General features: G+C 40.0%; 1 protein-coding gene across 6 annotated transcripts in view; it reads left to right on the forward strand.

Moving 5' to 3' along the window:
- LOC106549224 (phospholipid scramblase 1) overlaps nt 1-22,150 on the forward strand; it is a 43,699-nt gene extending 21,549 nt beyond the window's left edge. For 2 of the 6 annotated variants that reach the window (XM_087725413.1, XM_087725417.1), the window contains exons 2-9: nt 8,988-9,021; nt 9,903-10,058; nt 15,477-15,607; nt 16,133-16,175; nt 19,250-19,476; nt 20,291-20,452; nt 21,086-21,247; nt 21,354-22,150. In XM_087725413.1, coding sequence (XP_087581539.1) covers nt 9,015-9,021; nt 9,903-10,058; nt 15,477-15,607; nt 16,133-16,175; nt 19,250-19,476; nt 20,291-20,452; nt 21,086-21,247; nt 21,354-21,404 — 939 coding nt within the window. In that variant the 5' untranslated portion in view covers nt 8,988-9,014 and the 3' untranslated portion in view covers nt 21,405-22,150. Of the gene's footprint in view, nt 1-2,097; nt 2,269-3,152; nt 3,224-4,437; nt 4,495-8,987; nt 9,022-9,902; nt 10,059-15,476; nt 15,608-16,132; nt 16,176-19,249; nt 19,477-20,290; nt 20,453-21,085; nt 21,248-21,353 lie in introns of those variants that run through there. The other 4 variants (XM_087725412.1, XM_087725414.1, XM_087725416.1 and 1 more) reach the window with 4 other exon arrangements.
- Nucleotides 22,151-22,999: the final 849 nt, after the last annotated feature.

Genomic DNA, 22,999 nt, shown 5'->3' on the forward strand with positions numbered 1-22,999 from the left:
GCCAGACATCTGGAAACCAGCCCTAGTTAACAAATGACCCCCACCCATCACCCAGGCCATTACAACACAAAACAACAACAGACATACAGTGAGCACCAATCAGCACCAGTCTACCAATCATGATACAACCACACAGCCAATCAATCCACTTACTGAAACAAAGCCAGCACTCCATACACCCCCACCAAGATTTATAGAAAGACGGCAGATCCGACCACACTTTACTCACACAAACACGATGAGAAAACACCAGCCTGAAGATGGCAAGTATCACACATAGGCCATGTCTCAAAATATCACGTGATGGCAATGTGACACTGCGAGTTGACACTAGTGATTTAGATGGTTCTTTTTTTCTCTAAAAAATTATAATCTTATACAGGTAGTCCTCGATTTATGATCAACACTGAGCCCAAAGTTTCTGTTGTCTGATATTTGCTAAGTGAGTTTTGCCCCATGTTAGACCTTCCTTTCTACGGTTGTTAAGTGAATAATTCCAGTTGTTAAATTAGTAACATTGTTGTTCAATACATTTGGTTTCTCCATTAACATTGCTTGTCAAATGATCACAGAAGGTGATCATATGCCCCAGGGATGCTGCAACTGTCATAAATATGAGTCAGTTGCCAGGTCTCTGAATTTTGATTATGTGATTGTGAGGGTGTTGCAACAGTTATAAGTGTGAAAAACAGTCACAAGTCATTTTATTCAGTGTCACTCTAACAACTGTCACTTAATGAACTGTGGTAAGTTGAGGACTACCTGTACTTTGCAGCACACCTAAAAAGCCACATAACATTGTAAAAGTAAGCAAAGAAAGTGAAATCTTGTGAATGTCTGGGATTGTGAGGCTCTAAACTGTCACTGTTGTTGGCATTCTTGAGTCTTTTTTCCTCTGTAAATTTATTTCTAACTTCTGATTAGTCTGAAATGAAAAATAAGTTTAAATAAATACAACTGTACTTTAACAATTCAGCAAACTAAAACTAAACACTTAGTTTTATGTTCCTGTAGAATAGGTGGTTATATTTCATTAGCTTCTCTGTTTACAATCTTAAATTCAGTTTAAAAATAGACAATTTATTTTGCATTCATATTTAAATTTGGGATATTAATATTCAGGAATAAAATGATCTATCTTGGTCTGTGCAGTTTGTATTAATCCAGATGTGCTGAGATAACAAACCCAGATGTGTCAGCAAAAGTGAAAGAGAAGACATCTCTATAAATGTCTGTTCTGACGTCTGAAAAAAAAAGTTTTCATTATGCAAAGCCCTTGTATCCATAACCTTCCATCTATTTCTAAATATTCTACCCTCTGTTATAATTCTTGGACACTGTTACAACTTCAGTAATGATGTTTCTATTTCATAGCTAATAAAAAAAACCTGAAAATGAACAGCTCAACGTTTTCAACAATCACTGATCATTTTGTTTCATTACATTACTTTGCTCTTTCTACATTAAACAATTAGGTGCCGCCAAGAAATGGTCTTACACCATTTTCCCATTTCCTGCCACAACAAACAAATGAATTAGATTGGGGCCAGGGCCATGGTTTATTTAGCCAACTACATGAATGTTTGGTTCTAACAGCTGAGCAATAGACACTACCTTTTGAGTACCCAACAACCTCCCCCGGCACACCTGATGTCTTAAGTCAAAATAAATTGAATATATTAAATATATTAGTAATAAAGGGGGGAAATGGGAAGAGACTGTGCTACCAGAAAGCTCCTGCCTCGGATTGGATTTCAGGCAATTCTTCATACTTCCTCCCACGACGTAGGCAAGAGACCGCTCGTTTCTTTTCTAAACAACCGCAGCCCGCACTTCTCTCTGCCTTGTTTCTCCGTCATTTTAATGCAGGCAATTAAAAAGCAGCGAGCTCCTCCTTTGTGCAATTGTCTGGCGAATTCAATTTCCTTCGGGGGGGGGGTAGTTTTCCTGGAATATTCTGAGCTGCACGTCCTCCTTGGGTCCTCTTGCTACCCTCCCTCCACCCTCCCATATCTAGCTCCATTTGCTCTCAGCTTCTTTCCCCGCCCTATCCTGTTCCCTAGCAGAGCCCCTGGAGCTGGGCGGGAAGAAGAGAAGTAGCCCAAGTTAACGTTTTTTCTCGCGGGTGGGGAAAAACAAACAAACACATTGATCAGCAGTAAACAGTAACGTGGCTGGAAGTACCTTTTGGTGGTTTTTTTCTTTTTTGTAAAGGCGATTCCGACGCGCTTACTCTAGAGTAACTCCTTCTTCGCAAGGGCATAAGATGTAAGTTTTCCTTTCGTCTCGGAATTTCAGGGGTGAGGGATAGAAGGGTTTGCCAGATGAAAATGTTGCTTGGCTCCACTGTTGGCTTTGATTGAAAATGACAACACTCTTACAAAGAAACGGAAGAATAGTAAACAGGAAACGCCCAGGAATTCGTTGCCGTTTCCCAAAATATTACTGAGTTCTTCAGGACTGTTAAGTTGATGGTTATCTGATTGGGGTAGGAGATGTTTGTTATTATTGTCACTGTTATTATTTTATGGTCCATTTCTAGGATGAAATCGATTCCTGTGTAAATGTGTTGACCATGGAAACTCCCTCTGCTATTGAGAATAGAAGAAGTTTTCTGATTGAAAGGAATTACAAGACCAAAATAAACAGGCTGAAATCATTTGTTTACCAGAGCTAGGAAACCATGGTTGTTGGCATCAGGTAAAGCATGTGGACACAATTTTTAAACAAAGAACAGTATAGAAGATAAATACTATACACTGCAGCATTTTTTTACGGATCCAAGTGAAACTGTTTTCTGTAAATGTAAAAATCACCTAGCTACTCCACTGGCTGGCAAAAAGATCGCTTTTTCAGAGCTAAACAATAGGGAAATCTCTATTCCAGGGGTAGTCAACCTTTTTATACCTACTGCCCACTTTTGTATCTCTGTTAGTAGTAAACATTTCTAAACGCCCACCAGTTCCACAGTAATGGTGATTTATAAAGTAGGGAAGTAACTTTACTTTATAAAATTTATAAAGCAGAGTTACAGCAAACCCTTACTGCCTACTATGAAAGCTGGAACGCCCACTAGTGGGCAGTAGGGACCAGGTTGACTACCAGTGCTCTATAAAATCTGAATTTACACACCTAGGGCGGTATATTGTAACTGTGGTGTGTTCTGCAGTCTCAGACCAGGAAAGAAAGCAGGAGGTGCTGAGCTAGCTAAGGTTGAAAGCAGGTAAGTGGTACAGTATATTGTCCACTTTATGACTTGTGGGTCTGCTATTTATTATAATGTGTATTGTATACTGTAATTTTTACCAAGTTTGGAATATATGTTGCTATGAGCCAATTAAGACATAAGCTAAATAAGTCCACAAAAATCTACACAAAATACTGATGAGATCAACTTTTGCCAAAAGCACCCAAAACTGGTTCAATGACTGTGGGATTACTGTGCTTGATTGGCCTCTCCATTCTTCCTCCATATTCTGGGTCCTTGGTTTCCAAATGAGATGCAAAAGTTGCTCTCATCAGAAAAGAAGGCTTTGGACCACTGAGCAACAGGGCTTTGGACCACTGTGCTTCATTAAGACCAGGGTCAACGCAGCCGTCTACCAGGAGATTTTGGAGCACTTCATGCTTCCTTCGGCAGGCAAGATTTATGGGGATGCTGACTTCATTTTCCAGCTGCCCACACTGTCAAAAGCACCAAAACCTGGTTCAATGACTGTGGGATTACTGTGCTTGATTGGCCAGCAAATTCGCCTGACCTGAACCCCATAGAGAATCTATGGGGCATTGCCAAGAGAAAGATGAGAGACAGGAGGCTGAACAATGCAGAAGAGCTCAGTTTCTGTGTTTGATTGCGGTTTACTGGGGTGTATCCTCCATTAATTCTTTGGCTTTTTGTATTATTATGTTCTGTCTATAATAACCAGACTTTGTCTACTGGATGTGTGACAATAGTTTGGTCTTTCTTTAGTTTTTTGAGAGCTGCTCTATCCCATTTTGTGATGGTTTGATTCTTCTGGTGTGTAGCTTGATTGTCTGTGTTGTTTTTTTCTTGGGTTTCTGTGACAAATCCTGTGGTTTTAAATGCTGCTTCTAAGGCTGCAAATAATTCTGATTACACAATGCTATATTTCCATTCTTTTCTGAGTGCATTCTACAGTTTGATGTGATTGACACAAATCAAAGAACTTTCTATAACCAATGAAGCACACAGTGATTTATTCTTGGTATTCTTCCCATTTCTCAATTATCTATCATGCATCAGAAATAATATTCCTGAGCTTTTTGGAAAGCCAACTTGACTTTGTGGCATCTCATTTTCTATATAGGGCTGTAATCTGCATTGGATGATGCTAAGCATTATTTCACTAGCATGTGAAAATAAATATATTACCTGATAGCTTGTGCAGTCTATTATCTCTACTTTTTTGGTTTCAGAATCTAGAGTGACCTCTTCCAATCTGTTGGCTATTGTGTTGTTCTCCGGATTTTCGGGTATAGCTTGGTTATAATTTTTGACATGAAAAGATATACTTAAATATTTACAAAATATGAGGGGTGTACTCACTTCTGTGATATACTGTATACATGGGGGAAAATGTACTGCTCCTTATAATGTAGAAAATTGACATGTTGATGCTTCATGGTATATGAACCAAAATTGAAGAATAGCTCTGCACATTCCTGAAAATGACCTTGAGGAAGTGAGTTGGAACTTACACGAACACAGAATTAAAGCAGCTGCATATTCTTTTCAGAAGTTTTAAAAAGTGCTTTAAGGAGTGGCAGTTGAATGTTGTATTTGTGCAAGCTTAGAAGTTCTTTGTTCCAATGTTTTTTTAAAGGGAGTTCAGTACTGGTAAATAATGTGAAAAGCCATCTGAATAGAATCAGCCTTTATACGAGATGATAACTATACTTCTGTAGCCAATTTTTTTCTTATGGACATTGCGGCAGCACAGAACATTGCCACTGCATATGTGGTAACCGGGTTAGTGTCCTGGAGAAGAAAGCCTAGATAAAAATTGTCTGCCGTCCTTCTCAATCTCTCTAATAAGGGGAGAATATGTGCAGACCTACAAGCTCTGTATAGTGCAGTGATGGCGAACCTATGACACGCGTGTCAGTGCTGACACGCGTAGCCATTTGGGGTGACACGCACAGGATTTCATGTGATTCATCCTCGGCTCCTGCACGGCCGCCGAGGATGAAAGAATCTGTGCTGGAGGAACGGGGGGGCGGGACGTGTGATCTCCCCCGCCCACACTCACTTACTGTATCGCCACCGCCCCTTTCTGAGCGCAGGGGCTGCTGGTAAGGCGTGCATGCCGTGCGCACACACGTCATCAGCGCGGCGAGGGAGGACCCACAGGAGAGGAGCGCGGGAACAGTGCGCTGTTTATTTATGAAAGGCTCTACAAATTTAAACTCTGCAAGTTTGAGCATTGCTCACTCCATAGCTCAGCATGCAAAAGCTCTTAATGAGGGAGAATGTATTAAAGAAACTCTCCTAAGATGTGCGCCAGTTCTATTTCACGATATGCAGAATAAAGATGCAATTATTAAGAGAATATCTGAGTTCTCTTGGGGCGGGCTGGAGCGGCATGTTGATGAGGACGTGGAGCTGGAAGCAGCCGACTCCACAGCCCTGGTTTACGGCACCCCAAACAAGTTCAATAATATCAAGGGCAACATACGAAATCGACTGATGAACAAAGAAGTTACTAAGCAGGTATGTTAAATAATTTGTTTTTGGTTTATTAAATACAATTATATATTGCAATTATACATTTTTGTAGTTTAAACTATAAATTGCGCAAAATTATGTTTTTGTCGAAGTGACACACAACGCGAGTTATGCTCGATTTTTTGCCGATTTTTGACACACCACGCCAAAAAGGTTGCCCATCACTGGTATAGTGTAATAGAACACGTGAATTATCTTCCACTTCTCCTTTACCACATATACAAAACCATTCTGCAATAGGTATTCTCTTATACCTGCCCTGGAGGAGTGCTGAAGAAAGAATGTTAAATCTGGCTCTGAAGAAAGCTATTCTTTGTTTTGGGAAGATCAGGTCATTTAGATATCTTGCCGATTCCCACCACTCTGTTTGATTCTGTCCCTACTGTGGAGAGGCAACCTATTTAGTTCTTCTTGGAACTCCATGTCCTTCATTCTATTAATTACTACTTGCTTTGCTTGATCAAAGACTGGAGACATTAAGAATACCGGTGAGAGCCCATAAGAGGCCAGCTTGTGATCAATTGCCTGTTTCCAGGGGGAGAGGAAATTGTCAGTCAACATTAGTGGGGACAGTCCCTCTGGAAAGAAATGCATTTTAAGCCAATGAATGATCATCATCTTCCAGGCTCTTACCTGAATTTGAGGCATCCCTGTCTCAATTCTTAACTGGGCATTTGGAGTTCCATTCTAAAATGCCTCGCAGGAATTTGGTTTCTATGGTTTCTAGCAAGTTTTTCTTTGCAAGGATTCCTGTTTGTGGCCCATATAGAATTTGTGCCAATGTTTTGACCTCAAAAAGTTTTAAGGCAGCAGGTGCTAACTGACCTCCACCTGTATAAAGTAATGTTTAATTGCATTTGAGGACCTATTGGCTACTTGCAATGTGTGATCCAGGTGTGCCTTCCATGTCCCTTGCGAGTGGAAAACCACCCCAACGTATCTAAATGTTCTAACCTGTTCCAAACTATGTCCTTCTATTTTCCAGGAGTATTGACTTGGTCTTTTAACAAAAACTAAATTTTTTGATTTATCAAAATTAAGGACCAGCTTGTTTTTCCTGCAATAGCCAACTGTTGCCCTAATTGCTCTCTTCAGTCCAACAGGGGTTTGTGAAATGATAGCGGCATCATCAGCATATAAGAGAATTGGCACTTTGGGTTGTGCTAGGTTAGGAGGATGGAAATCAGGGTTCTGTAAGAGATCAATCAGGGGATTAATATAGAAATTGAAGAGGGAGGGGGACAGGATGCATCCCTGCCATACCCCTTTTTGTACCCTCATTGGGCCGGTTAAACTCCCTTGGGGATTGCACCTCACTTTCAAGGTGGAATTGGCATACAATTTTTGTATGAGGAAGAGGAGGCATTTATCGATAGTGGTGCATTTTAATTCCTCCCAGATGGTGATCCTGGATATTGAATCAAAGGCCTGCTTAAAATCAAGGAAGGCCACAAAAAGAGTGGATTTTTTTTAATATGTGTATTTTTGTACTAAATGGTGGCGTACCAAGATATGATCCACCATAGATCTTCCTTCTCTAAAACTGGCTTGTTCGTCTTTGATTATCCCCCCTGAAATTAGCCAATCTTGAAGTTTATAATATAGGTGTTTGGCATACAGTTTACCAATAATGCTTAGAAGACTAATGCGTGTATAATTGCCTGGGTCATTTCTATTACCTTTTTTATAAATTGGTATGATAATTGCTATTCCCCGATCTCTAGGCATATGGCCTGTTTTATCTATAAATGTAAACAGTGATGCTAAAAGTGGAGCCCACCAACTGGCGTTCTTTTTAATTATTTCTGGCAAGACATTATCAGCCCACGGTGCCTTATTAGCCTTTAGGGCTCCGATCAACCGGGATATCTCTTCTGGTGTAACAGGGGCCGGGTAAGAAGTTTGGTCCAAACTTGCTTAGCTCTCCTTGGTTACATAGTCAGGATCTGTATAAAGCTCCCTAAAATACTCTTCCCAGGCATGAATCGGAAGCTGATTTGTTTGGAGTAGGGGAGGTTTTCCCAATCCCCTGATGATGTACCAAAAAAGGAATGTATTTTTTGTCCTGACTGCCGTAATTAGTCTATGCCCAGATTCTTTCAGAGCCACATTTTTTTTCTTTTAGAGGTTTTTTATATTGTGCTTTCAGCTGCTTTAAGTAGTAAGTGTGATCCTCAAAGGGGGCACTTTTACTTTTCTTGTATTCCATATTATATATCCTTTTTAGTTGCACACAATCTCTATCGAACCATTTTTTGTTCTTTGAAACCCGTCTTTTGGAGTGATCTAGTGATCTGTAACTGAGAACTGAATTCAAATTTAAAATTAAGGATTCAAACCCCTCTAGGTAAGATCCTCCAAACATATTTCTTAGTAGAGATGTATGTAGCTCTATGGTTTCAGGGACTAACATCCATTTGGTAACTTCCTTAGCATTTTTCTCTTTCCATTTAATTTTTACCTGGGTATTTTGAGTCTCTAACCTGGGTAGATAGGCTGTGCCTGCCCTTAGAGATTTCTGGTGTAATGTGAGAATAAGGAGTATTGTATTATAATCGCTTTCCAGTCACGAGTCTACCTCCATCTTCTGTAAGAACTTCAGGAGTTCATATGATATTATCCAGTAATCAACTGTGAATTTTCTTCCTGCTCCCCGATAAGTATATTCTGCTGGAAAGTCGCCCCATGGGGACCTGTTAAGGATACAAAGATTCAAGTGTACAGTCATTTGTCTTACACACAAACCTGCCCGATTAGCTTTAGGGTCTTTAAATTGTCTGGAAAGATTCTCCTGTTACATTTTCATCATAGTGAATCTTAAAATGGTTAAATAATGCTTGATCATTTGGCCCCATTCTATCGTTTAAGCCCCACCCCCTTTAATTATTGCAGCTTTGGGGAATTTGGCTGAACAGCCAATCTTCTATGCTGTCCCAAATCTTGTTAATCACATTATTCTTATTAAGTGGAGGAATATAGATATTAAAAAGCAAAATCTCCACCTGTTTAAATAAGAGTAATGTAGTTACAACCCATGGCTGGAAAGATGGCAGTGGTACACATTTAAATTGCAAGGATGTATTAACTAATGTCACAATACCCGCTTTAGCTCTCCCCCCACACCTTGCTTGGGACAGCCGGGATTGAGTTAATCAGCCTTTATTACAAATGATCTTCCAAATATAACATTTGATTTTGCTACTGATTCTTGGAAGCATTTATGTTTTATTTTTTTTCCCAGAACGAGTTGAAGACATAATCAAGAAAAATGGAGTGTGAGTAAAATTTAACTACTTTAAAAATTGGAAATATTTCCTTTGTGAATCATCAATGTATCTGTCCTCCACATTTTTTGTCTTTTACAAGTAGCCCTCGACCTATGAGAACAATTGAACCCAAAATTTCTGTTACTAAGCAAGATAGATGTTAAGTGAGTTTTGCACCAGTTCGTGACCTCTCTTGCCCCAGTTTGTTAAGTGAATCAGTGCAGTTGTTAAGTGAATAATGCAGTTATTTAATAAAGTTGGCTTCCCCCATTGATTTGCTTGTTGGAAATCTCTCAGGAAGGTTACAGATAGTGATCACATGTCCCTGGGACAGTGCAATTGTCATAAATACATATCAGTTGCCAAGTATCCTAATTTTGATCATGTGGCCATGGGGATGCTGCAACAGTCATTGGTGTGAAAATTGGTCATAAGTCACTTTTTCAGTGCTGTTGTAATTTCCATCCGTAAAGAAATGATTATCTTTAGTGTCCTCATCATATGCTTCAATAGAGTCCTAAACAATCTGTACTGCTTTGGATATCATTAAAATCATTGAAATCACCTTAGTTAAATTATCTTAGTTAAACTCTGAAGTTTAACCTATATCATTTAAACTGTTGTGGAAGATATTACATTATACCAAAGGGTTCTATAGAGAAATTTTAGTTAGAAACTTAGTTTTACAGTAGGTTTTTTTTATTTTTATTATCTATAAAAAAAATTGCCCCATGTAGAAAATTGAAAATACATATATCTGTTAAGAATGGTTTTGCTTGAACTAAACCCACTTGCTTTATCACTTATAGGGGGAAAACTATGGCAGTAGACTGACATTAAGCATTTCATCCATCCATCCATTAGATTAAATACTTTTCTTGTTCTTCTAGCTAAGCAACCTCTACCTACAGCGCCACCTCCAGAGTATCCAGGTTATCCAGACCAGGGATATGTTGTCCCAGGTTATCCAGGTACCCAGGTCCAAGTTGGAATCCCCCAGGATGCATCTGGATTGCTTCAATATAGATCTCAATCAACAATGATAGGTAGGTTGTTGAGACATCTGCAGCTTTCTTGGTTCAAAAACCTTTCCATTAAGCGTTTGTTGCACCATTGCGCTGATTCATTCACACATTTAACAGGAGGGTTGGGAATCACGTTGAAGATTTTGAGAGTGGAAATGAGAGTTGTATGCCAGTATGAAGCATCCTAGTTTCATCACAGCTTTTTTTTAATTAAAAGAACTTTAAAAATTGGTCATACTGCTGCTGAATTTCAGAAATGGCGATTGGAAGACAACAAGGCCTTAATCGTTAATCGTTCTTAATAGGTCACAACCAGGGGTGGAATCCAGCAGGTTCTGACAGGTTCTGAAGAACTGGTAGTGTAAATTTTGAGTAGTTCGGAGAGCAGACAAATGCCACCTCTGGTTAGCCCCAGAGTGGGGTGGGAATAGAGATTTTGCAGTATCCTTGTCCTGGAGTGGGAGATTTTGCAGTATCCTTCCCCTGTCATGCCCACCACGCCATGCCCACAGAACCAATAGTAAAAAAAATTGAATTTCACCACTGGACACAATGCCTCAGCATTAAAGCCAAATCTAGATTTTTTTTTCCCCAATAGCTCATGGTTTTTGGCATTTTAGGAAATAATAAAGCTTTAGTTTACATTAGGAAGTTGAAAACACTTCTTGCAAAAAGGCAAAAGAAAACTGCTTACCATTATTATCAAGAAAACTAATGTAGGTATCTATGATATCACTCAGAATCAAGAGTGACTAGGAGGATTCTTTACCTCTCTCCCCTCTCTTCCACCACACCAATAACCCCAAGTTAAAAGGCAGGATTTCTGCTTCTAAGAATAAAACATACACGACCTCAGGGGTTCCTGCCTTTTCTCCATAGTGAGGAGGGAGGAGTATCCAGACTGGGTTAACCTTGTCCTCTCACTGATTGGATTGAGTCAGATAAGCTTTTTAGGACACGCCCTGGTCACCAGGTACCATCCAGTTATCGACTCAATCCTTCATTGGACGGCCATTCTGGATCTCCAGCAAATTGCAAATAAATAAAGAAAAAAGACTTGGACCCGTGAATTTTGCATCCCTGTACAGCGTTACAGCCTCCTCTGGGACGAGACTGCTACAAGCCTCCTTTCCACAAGCTTTCCGCCGCTCCCCTCGGGTTGAGCGACGAACTGCGACTTGTTAAAACGCCCCGGAGGGCTTGCCCTGGTAACGATCACCAGAGAACAAGGTGAGAGCCAGAGAGGCTCAGAAAGAGCTGCTGGAGGCAGAGGGAGGCAAGAGAGAGAGCCCCCAGCGGTAGCGGAAGCCGCATGGCAGTCTACAAAGGCACAAGCTATTTCCATGTGCTCCAGCAAAGAGGAGCTTTTTGAATTTGGAGCTGGGGGCCATTTTTGAAACCACATGGTCCAAGATGGCGGCCCCCAGCAGCTTAGAGGAGGCCGGCAGGAGCCGAGCTTTCAGCCCTGCAGCAACAACCACCAGAGGCACTGATGAGCCCTTAAAAAGGCTAGAGACCATCGCAGAGGCATTAGTCAAGGGCGGGGGCGGCAAGCAAAGGCCAAAAGTAGGCATATCTCCATCAAGGGGGCTAAAGTGGCAGGCTGTGGATCAATCCCTCCCCTCCAAGCCTACCTCCAAGTATGAAAGGCAGAGGCATCTGCCACAAGGCCAGCAGCAGGAAGAACACCCCCCCCCCCCAGGCCTGAAGAAAGATTACCAGGTTTCTCTTCACCTGGCAGGGCTGCAGAAGGGGACACCTCCCTCCAGGTGAGGATTCCCTTCGGCTTTGTCATCCTGTGTTCCGGCAACCTTGCTATCATGATTTATGCAAGACCTATTCAATCCTTTTCTGAGTGCCTGACTAGCCGGAGAAGCCCAGAAAGGGCAACTAGGCTCAGATAATTGCTGAGGCTTCCCCTTTAAAGAAGGTCTTCCCTTTAAGGAAAAACTTCCCCTTTAAGGAAGAGAAAGGAAAGCAGTGGAAGTGAGGGCGAGAAGGCTCTTAGCAATCTGCTGTTAACAGCAGGAGGCCACAGGTGAGAGCGGCAGCTCTTAGTAGCACAAGCTGTTTTTTCAAAGTCCTGAGGGCAGGGCTATTGTATTTGCTCCACAGAGCCATTTGGAAAGAAGGGGGAGGAGACGCCCCATGTGGCCCAAGATGGTGGCCCCCTGCAGCTGGGAGGACACAGGCAGGAATCAAGTCCTCGCTTCTAAAGCCAGCAGCCCCACTGGAGGGGCAGAAGAGCCTCTAATCAGGTTAGAGATTACCCCTGAAGGCCCATTCAAGGGTGGGAGTGACTAGGTAAAGAGCAAAATACAATACAATAGCAGAGTTGGAAGGGACCTTGGAGGTCTTCTAGTCCAAACCCTGCCTAGGCAGGAAACCCTATACCATTTCAGACAAATGGCTATCCAACATCTTTTTAAAGACTTCCAGTGTTGGGGCATTCACAACTTCTGAAGGCAAGCTGTTCCACTGATTAATTGTTCTAACTGTCAGGAAATTTCTCCTCAGTTCAAAGTTGCTTCTCTCCTTGATTAGTTTCAACCCATTGCTTCTTGTTCTACCCTCAGGTGCCTTGGAGAATAGTTTGACTCCCTCTTCTTTGCGGCAACCCCTGAGATATTGGAACACTACTATCATGTCTCCCCTAGTCCTTCTTTTCATTAAACTAGACAGACCCTGTTCCTGCAACCGTTCTTCATATGTTTTAGCCTCCAGTCCCCTAATTATCTTTGTTGCTCTTTTCTGCACTATTTCTAGAGTCTCCACCACTGCTCCCTGTAAGGTGAAGTAAGAAAACACCGCGCAGCAGTTTCTAACTGCCGCACAGTGATTTCTGTCACAGGCTCTGGAAACTGAGGGGCGTCAGAAAATCTAGGGTTAGCACAGGCGTGTGGACGGCAGCAAGAGCTTACACGGCACAACCGGTCTCCTAGGACCTCCAGGCGCCGGCTGCGCCGCTCATTAACGTCAGTCGCCCCATGTTCAGCAAAGCAAATGTGGGGAAGTCCTTTGCAGGCGGCTAGAACCCGCAAAGGACCTCCCAGACTTGTTTTGATGAGCATGGAGTGACTGACGGTAGTTTGTGCCCGCCGCGGCCACTCAAACTAGCATCAGTCGACCCATGTTCAGCAAAGCAAGCCCGGGGAGGTCCTTTGTGGGCGGCCAATCCTAGCTGCTTGCTTCCAGCTCTGCGGCCGAAGTGAACCCCCAACGCCCCCGCCGCCACCAGAATATCTGCTGCCGCCTCCTCCTCCTCCAACAGCCGGATTTGGCGCCCGACGCTGCGGCTGAGGTGAAGCCACCAAAGCTCCCGCCAGCACCCCCGCCTGTGGCAGTGGGGCCTCCCCCTCCATGCAGAGCACCTGAGCTGGCCCCCGCATTATCCCTCCCCCTTCCTCCTCCGCCATCCTTTTGAGGAGCCATGAGGCCGCGGGAGCTAGTAGGAAGGTGGCGGAGGGTGTGGAAGCAGGAAAAAAAGGCCTCGTGGCTTCTCAAAAGCACGGCGGAGGTGGAGGCAGCGGCAGGGGTAACCTGGAGCCCAGCTGAGGTGTTCCGAGTGGAGGTGGAGGCACCGCCACCGCTGCCATGGACGGGGGCCCAGCGGGAGCTTTGGCGGCCCTACCTCAACTGCAGCGCTGGGCAGCAAATGTGGTGGTTCTGTTGGAGGAGGAGGAGGCGGCGGTGGCAGCAGTTATTTTAGTGGCGGTGGGGGCTCATTGGCATCTTTAGCGGCAGCCCTGCTCCCTGTGAAAAAACCCGAAGATGGAGCAGATCCACGCAGATGACGTCGCCGCAACAGGACTGGAGGAGGAATTCTGGGAGTTGAAGTCCACAAATCTGTCAGGTTTGAAGACCCCTGGGTTTTTTTCCCTAAAGGGTTAGGGGTGCAAGGGTCTTGTAACTTGACAGTTTTAAGACTTGCATGCTTCAATGCCAGAGTTTCTGAACCAATATGACTGGAGGAGGAATTCTGGGAGTTGAAGTCCGCAAGTCTTAAAGCTGTCAGGTTTGAAGACCCCTGAGTTTTTTTTCTAAAGAGTTAGGGGTGCAAGGATCTTGTAACAACAGCTTTAAGACTTGCGTGCTTCAAATTCCAGACTTTCTGAGCCAACATTTTGGTTGCTAAGCAGCAGCGTTGTTAAGTGATACTGATATTATGTAACATTTTTAATTAAGCGGGTACCTTGAATAAACATAACTTTGAGTTTCAAATAATACTGATTTCGTTGTTGTCTTAGGTGACATCTGTGAAAAAAATTCAGGTGCTCAGGCATGAAAATGTGCCGCTCGAACACTATACTTTTCTGTTCACACTGAAAAAAATTTAGAGGGAACATTGGTCTCCACATCCTTTCTACATGGTGGACACCAAAACTGAATGCAGTATTTCAAGTGTGATCTTACCAAGGCATAATAAAGTGGTATTAACACTTCACGTGATCTTGAGTCTATCCCTCTGTTTATGCAGCCTAGGACTGTTTTGGCTTTTTTGGCAGCTGCTGCACATTGTTGGCTCATATTTAAATGGTGGTCCACTAGGACTCCAAGATCCATTTCACAGTTACTACTGTTGATCAAGGTACCATCTATACTCAACCTGTGCATTTCATTTTTGTTGCCTAAATGTAGAACTTTACTCCATTGAGTTTCATTTTATTAGATAGTGCCCAATGTTCAGGTTTGTCAAGATCCTTCTGTATCTTTAGCCTGTCTTCTGGAATGTTGGCTATTCCTGCCAGCTTGGGGTCATCTTCCAATTTGATGAGTTCCCCCACCGATCAGCATTTAACAAACAGAGAGCTAACAGTCATTCTGGCTCCATCTTATGGCCGCTTGAGGTAACAGCATCCAATCACATTTACAGCAGTACTTAAAGAAACAATACTACTATCATGGCTTATATATTGCTAATCCAACTGTTAGATTTTATCTAGTTGTTCTTTTGATAATGTTAGAGTACTCTTAATGGCAGCAAATCATCTGCAACATCAGATAGACTGAAAATTTATGGCTTACTGAAGTTTACAAAAGTGCAGAGTATTTGGATGGATGTAGAAGAGTTAAATTTGGACAACTCATATTCAAGTAAATTACCAATTCTCCCCTCCCACCAAAATGAACAATGCAAAAAACCACTGATTTCCTAAAACATTCCAGAAAAGAATGCAGGACAGGTTGGGAGTAGGCAAAATACTGTGACTAAAATTCAAAAAAGTGTTTAACTAAATTTTTCATAACCTCCAGCCATTTATTTACATAATACCATACTGTATAACATAGAAGATTATGTTTCTTATTTGATAGGCTAATGCAGATATTTTAACTAAAGTTTCAACAGAAACTTTTGAAATCCTTGTTAATGTTTGATTATCCTTGGCTTGTTAAAACAGAATTTGCTTATGATCTCGTTGTTCTTTTGAAACTTGGCAGTTCAACCTAATGCATTGTCTTATGGAGCTCTCCAAGCTCTCAGTGCTCCCACTACAGCTGAACCTGTGGTTTGGATGCCAGCTCCACCAGTTCCTCCCAAATGCCCACCTGGATTAGAGTATTTAAGCCAGGTATGTTTTTCATAGGCTTCTTTTACAATTATATGATTCTAATTCTGTCCCCTATTTAATAGCCTGGACTATATATATATATTTACACTGGGCTATATTTTCTCTAGTCCCTGGCAACAAATATGGAAATTTGCAACAAGCCCACAAAATATATTTAAATAGGATTTAAACATTAGGATTTAAATATTAATAGAAATCTATTGCATTCTTATAGCCTTAATGAATTAATGTGATTCTACTGAATAATGATTAAATAAATTCACTAGTGAACAGTGAATCAAACAAATGTATTAATAATCCTATTAATCAATTAATAATCAATTATAATTACTATTCATGTTAATAATTTATTTATTATTGAATCTAAAATTCAGTTTTTTGTATTTAATGAAAATTATTCAATACACAGAAAAAAATATATAAAGGCATCTTTCCATATATGCTATGATAAAATAGTGACTGTTGAAAATGAAATAGTTGTAATCATTTCATTTTTAATATTGTATTTTTTTACCATTATAACAGGTGGATCAGGTAATAGTTGACCAGCAGCCTGAGATCATGGAAAGTATGTATTTGGTTATCATTCAAGAAACATTATTGAGTGTTTTGAGATTTTAATATTTTGTATTTCCACTTTATAAATTTTAGATGCTGTATAATTTAAAATGCTAATTATGCGTTTACTACTGACAAATTTACAACAAGAAAATTCCACAATACTTTTATTCATTTTCAGCCCTATACATGAACTGTAAAATTTGTTGTTTACATCTGATATTAATATACCATGAATTACACATATTTTTTCCTACTGGAAGATGATTAATATAGTGTGAATTGCATGCAAACCACTGCTTGCCAGTATTCATGTTGTATTTTACGGTATGGGTTCAAAAAAGTGATCAACTATATTTTGACAATCATTAAAAAATGAAGTTTGTAGTTTGTAAAATGTAGCCTAAAGACTAACATTTAAAAATCATCAGAATTAAAATTCAAGTCCAATTCTCTTCAACCATTACCAAAAGCCATTTGGGAGAGTGTCAAGTACCCACCTGCAAAATTGCATTCCATTAAATAGATAAATTTGGTTCAAGTATAAGCGTATTCTAGATTGACAACATTACCACCAAAAGATGGGATTGTACTTCAACAATATCTGGGAATGCAGCTTCCTGTTATAAAGGAAACAAGGCTTCCAGGTATTGTTAGACTAAAACCCCAACTTTGATGTTGGCTTAAAACCAACCTCTGCTTTAGCATTTCATGCCATAAATGTTAGAAGACATAAGAGAATATTGAAGATTATTTAGAAAGGGAAGGTTTGCAGAAGGTGCTCTAGATATATAATTTAATCAAGAGTAATCATGAGTTGATTTCTGCTCTTATATTATTTCCATGAGTTGTAAACTCCAATGGAAAAGAAATGAAAATAATATTTTCTTTACAGAAATCCTAGTTTATTTTACCATCCTTTATGAACAAAAATAGCTCTCCTTTTTATGATTAGCCAGTTTGGTTCCAATTTATTATTTTATAAAGGATGGCAGTAGGACAAATCAATATAGGACAATAAAATATCACACTTAAAGGAATCATTTAATTTAGCAAAGAAAATTGACACAATATTGTAAGTTTCACCCAAACAGAATCTAGAGAAAACAGTATCTAGAATAAAAATGACAGGTGGTCTCAAATCTTTCACTTACCACAAAATAAATTAGGAAAGTTATGACCCATTAATTGTTCAACACGTATTTATCATCTAATCTTACCTTTGGGTTTTTTTCTTCTGAGGGCACAAATATCACATAGCATATTGATTTTCTAAGACTGTTTTTAGGCAATTGTGTTCCAAGAGTTCTTTTGTAATGAAAGTTGATGCTAGGGCCTTAAGGATGTCAACTTCCTGTTTACTGATTTTTAAATGAAATTACTGATATGTTTAAAAAAAAAAAAAAAAATCGAGTAGCAGATCTGGTGAATACCAGGGGAGGTGTTTGTAGATGTGCAGACACTTCCACTGGCAACACATTGTTAGATGCTTCTTCATATTCTTTCACTTTTTCCCCTGATGATGATGAATTTATTGTCATTTCTTATCGCAGTGATTAACCAGTTATTTGTCACGTCTATTAGGAAAGAATATATGTACCTCAGACTTGAATTGGGGAGTCCTTAGTGCTCTCTGAGCTTGGTTGTTTTCTTGCAGACCTTTTGTTACCCAACTAGGGAACATTTTCAGTGCAAAAAAGGAGTAGGTTTTTATATCTGTTTATATGTAGTGGCTTGCCCTATAAGAGTTGGTGCTTGGTATTTCCTTGATTGGCTGTTGTCTACTGTTTGTTTGTTGGTGTTGATGCTGGTATAAATCCCTGCTTTTCTGGGTATTGATTGCTGATGAAAAGGAAGAAAAACAGTTCTAGATTTTTTGTTTCCTTTTTAGGTTTTTTATTTCTCTTGTATGTTGTGTAAATGTTATTTATCTCCATCAGTCTGTTGCCATCTGATTTGTGTGAGTGCCAAGCTCCCAGGAATTCCTCAGATGTTTTGGATTTAGGTTGCTCTGGGATGCTTGTGGTTTCCCAATTGAACCTGCTCTGATAGTCTTCTATATCTTTTCATACATCATGGTTGTTGCACTCTTTAATTGAATGTTATGGAAGATTTCTGTTTTTTCTTCTTGGGCTACTACATGCATCTATTAACACTAAGATGAATTTTCTCAAATTTCATTCTCTTAGAAGTCATTTTGGATGCATTCCATACATTAGCCCAGAGATGACGAACCTTTTTTGGCCTGCATGTTATAAGTGGGGGGGAGCGCAGGGGGGGGGTTATGTGCGGGCGTGCCGGATCCATAATACAATGCGCGATACCCCCAGTGCAAATGCGTGCACTACAGGTGCTCCCCCCCATTTTTTGCATGCTTTTTTCACCCTCCCCAGGCTCCAGAGGCTTTATAGGAGCCTGGGGAGGGCGAAAACAGCCCCCTCCCCCGTCCCTCCCAGAAGCCCTCTGGAGGCTTCATGGACCTTCAGGAGGTTTCCCTGAAGCCTACAGAGCAGTCAAAATGACTCTCCGAGCAAATCGGAAGTCACTTCCAATTTGCTCGGAGGGTCTTTTTGAGTGATCCGAAGGCTTGAGGGACCTTTAGGAGGCTTACCTGAAGCCTTCAGAGCAGTCAAAATGACCCTCCGAGCAAACTGGAAGTCCATTCCCGAATTTTCGGTTTGCCCATAGGGCTGGTTTTGCCCTCCGGAGGCTTCAGGGAAGCTCATGAAACCTCCGGGGGCCCTCCGCGGGGGGCTGGGGGCTCTTTTCGCCCTCCCCAGGCTCCTATAAAGCCTCTGGAACCTCGGGAGGGTGAAAAATGGCTTTAAAAAAGGGTGAACTCAGCTGGCCAGCACGCACATGCACATTGGCCAGCTGACAGGGCAGTGCCTCACGTGCCCTGACAAATGGCTTCGCGTGCCACCTGTGATACATGTGCCATAGGTTCACCATCACTCCTTTAGCCCATTTGAGGTACCTTAGTTCAAAACTGTTGTCCTGTGATGCACTGTCTTGCACATTTAGTAATATATAATGACTTTGACACAGATCTTTAACTTATCAGTGTTTCTTTCTGTTTTTCAGTGATAAGTGGTTATGAGAGTTGTAATAAATATGAAGTAAAAAATCCCACGGGGCAGTGGATATACTTTGCAGTTGAAGAAAATGATGACTATAATCTATACCGTTACGGAACTGCCAGATCATTTATCATAAAACTCTTTGATAGTACAAACCAACCAGTCATGCAATTGTCAAGGAACTTCCATTGTATCTGTTGCTGCTTTCCTTGTATTTGTTGCCTACAAAAGGTAAACTCAACCCTGCTGCCCATTTGGACTGTTTTGTTCAATAGCTCTGCATGTCACTAGAATATCAAGTTACATGCAACTTCACAGAAACCGAAATTACCATTGTATTTTTTTCTCAAATAGTTATTATTATCATAACATAGTACTTAATTGTGAAGATTCTTGTTACATATACTTATGTGCTATGTATGTATCTTGACTTTCTTATAGATCTTCTCCATATTTATGGGGATATTGGGGTGGTGATGGTAATGGAACCAGAAACAGAGGATGATACAATAATAATTAATATACAATTACTTTACACAAGTCATTGTATCCCCCTAGAACTCCTCTATAAGAGCTACTATGGTATAGCTGTTAAATGCTGGAATAGATTAGGGAGACTCAGGTTTATATCTACACAAGGGGTGTCAAATATAAGCTACAAAAAACTGAGTATTAGGTGGAGACAAAGAGGTTGAGGGAACACAAACTCTTTATTGTCATCTAGTGGTGGTTTAGAGTTTTGCAATCCAGATATACTAGTGTACATAAGGATATTCATTCAGTGATTTTGAGCAAGTCAACCTCTTGTTGCTCATGACTTCATACTAACATAAAAAGAAAACAAAAATCAGAGGCATACAATCCAAAAACAACATATTAAAAATATTCTGTTTTCTATTAACAATTCCCTTTGATTATTCATTGCCTTGTTTTTCCACATGCTTTCAATCCTAACTATTGTAAAAGTTCCTGTTAACATGTCTGAATGAGAGACAAAATGCTGCTCTTTATTCTAATTCTGCTGCATGTTTTTTTCCCCTTAAAGCTTGAGGTTCAAGCACCACTAGGCACAGTCATTGGATATGTTAAGCAGAAGTATTACGTCTGCACACCCAGATTTGTTATCCAGAATGAGGCCGGAGAAAACATTTTGAAATTGCTTGCACCTAATTTATTAAGGCATGGTTATAGGGATGTTCCTTTTGAGGTAAGATGACATTCTAAACTCTGTCTTTGGCACCCTTCAGTGTTGGAATATAATAAGTTTAAATATTGATAAACCTATGATTTTTCCTATTCATAAAAGCAGAAATAGGATTGCTGCATATAGTCCTCTCCATCATTTTCTTTTTCTTTCTTTGTAGTCAAGGATTTTATATGCCCAATGTGAAATCATGGAGAAAAACGTGATAATAATTTAGAGGACATACTGGAGGATGCTTTGTTGTTATTGTTTATTAAGCTGATAGGTATTTAGCATTTCTGACCAGGATGCTCTTAAAAGTAATTTTTTTTTAGAATTATGTCATAACTATTACAAAATTATCTCACGTTCCTGTACTGAATCTGAAGGGGAAAATTTAATACATATTGTAAGTGAAAATATCATATTTAAGTCTTTGAATGAATCACAATGAGTGAGGATGCACACAAACTCTTTTCATAAGACCTTCATAGCTAATGTTTTATGTATCAATAGAATTCAAATTCTAATTTCTCTGAAATATCACATTTAAGACTATGGTGCATTTTTATCCTTATATATTACAAAATGAAGAAATACACAAACAACTAGTTGAAGTAACTTTCTTGAATATTTTTTTTACTTGTTCAAAATCAGATAATCCCTTTAAATCAAAGATCAGCAATTGGAAAAATCATCAGGAAATGGAAAGGATTTGCAATAGAAACTACATCAGGTGCCAGCACCTTCATAACCCAATTCCCAATGGACCTTGAGGTTAAAACGAAAGCCCTTTTGCTTGGAGCTTGCTTCCTACTGGTAAATCTTTTGGTAATCTTATTATAAATTAAGTTTGAAAAAGTCTTGCTTCCTAACAAGGAATAATCTGGAGTTCATCTAAATCATGTTTGTTTTATTTCAATAGGATTTTATGTTTAATGAACGAACTGGACCGCCGCGCCGCGATCAGAGATAACCAGATGTATACCATTTTTCCTGACTTCAGAAAAAATTCAATACTGCTGCTTTTGTTTCTTATCTAGCGGTTAATCCAGTGGTGAGATTCAAAAATTTTCACTACCGGTTTGGTGGGCATGGCTAGGTGGGTGGCATGTGACTGAGTGGGTGTGGCCAACATGAGATCACTTATGCCCATTCCCAATAAGTAATATCCCCCTCACCTAGCCACACCCACAGGAAAAGGTAGGGACCTTTTTTGGATTTTTAGCTATTTACCCGGGCTCTCCCTTCACTAGTCACCCCCATTTCCTCCCCCCCCCCACACTTCTTTGGTTGCTTACCTTTCAGGGTGGCTGGTCTGAAGAATTCTAGGAGTTGAAGTCCATGCACCTTAAAGTTCCTAAGGCTGAGAAACACAGCTTTAGAATATATAATATATTAGCAAGACTCTTTTATAACTGCTCATAGTACTTCTAGAGGAACTCTAATGATATTTCCATATGAAAGATCATACAGCTAACTAGAAACAATTTCCTTTTCTTTGGTGCCTTGATGGATATCAACATTTGAGACTATAGCTGTCAAAAATAATGTAAGTGTAAACAATTATTTTGATTAAGTATAATTCAAATAAAAACCTGAATAATAATAATTCCACTGTAATATATATTGGTTTTCAAATACTTGTAAGATTCAATAAAACATTTTAGCACTTTTCTTTATTCACTACATGGGTGAATAAAAATAAACTGATTTAATGTATTTTTATCCTGTTCTTTGTGTTTGCACTGACTAACTCAACGTAGCTAATAGCAAGTACAAAAGTTCAAGATTAAAACAAATTTTGAAAGCTGTAGTTAAAAGTTATATGAAGCATATTGGCCGTTCTAAAGGCACGCTCATAATTGTGCCTGATGGGTCTCGTAGATGGGCCTCTGAAAGCAATGGAATCTTCAGAAGGGCTTCTCTCATGTTTCAATTCCAGATAGGTTATTTATCTGAAGTTTGTTATATAAAAAGCAGTCCTTGGGACAACGCTTCCTATATATGACAAAAGATGCTGATCTGCAGGCAAAAATAGGAAGGAATACCAAGATTGTTTCACCTAACATTTTTCATATCCTTTGCACCAAAATATATTGCCATGAATTTGGTTGCCAATTTTACGTGCATTCTTCTGGTAACCAATTTTACCACATCAATTTTGATTTATTTGGCATATCTGTGGGAAAGATAAGTTTCTTTGAAAGAGATTTTTGATGTGAATTGAATCCTCCAGAATTGTCTTTTTCTCTACTCCTGTGTTATTGGATTTTCAGAATGGTAATTATCTGAGTAAAAAAGTGATTCCTTTTGCTACATAGTAGGGACAATTAATTTTGAAGAAAGAGTGTGAATAGGTGTTTAGTGAACAGCTGTAGCTTAAAATTCAAGGGGAGGATCAGGTTACGTTCATTTTATTCTGAATTTTGAAGCAGCGAATGGCTGCAATGCCAGATTTTAGATTCGGTGACACCCTAAGCAACAGAGGGGTGAGAGACCCATATTAAAAAGTTACATCAGAAAGTATTAGAAAGATGTATACCAAAATAGGACATTGACTTGACACAA

This window comes from Thamnophis sirtalis, unplaced genomic scaffold (genome assembly GCF_051295495.1).
Source record: "Thamnophis sirtalis isolate CommonGarterSnake01/CBP01778 unplaced genomic scaffold, rThaSir2_p1.2 scaffold_11, whole genome shotgun sequence".
NCBI classification, from domain to species: domain Eukaryota; kingdom Metazoa; phylum Chordata; class Lepidosauria; order Squamata; family Natricidae; genus Thamnophis; species Thamnophis sirtalis.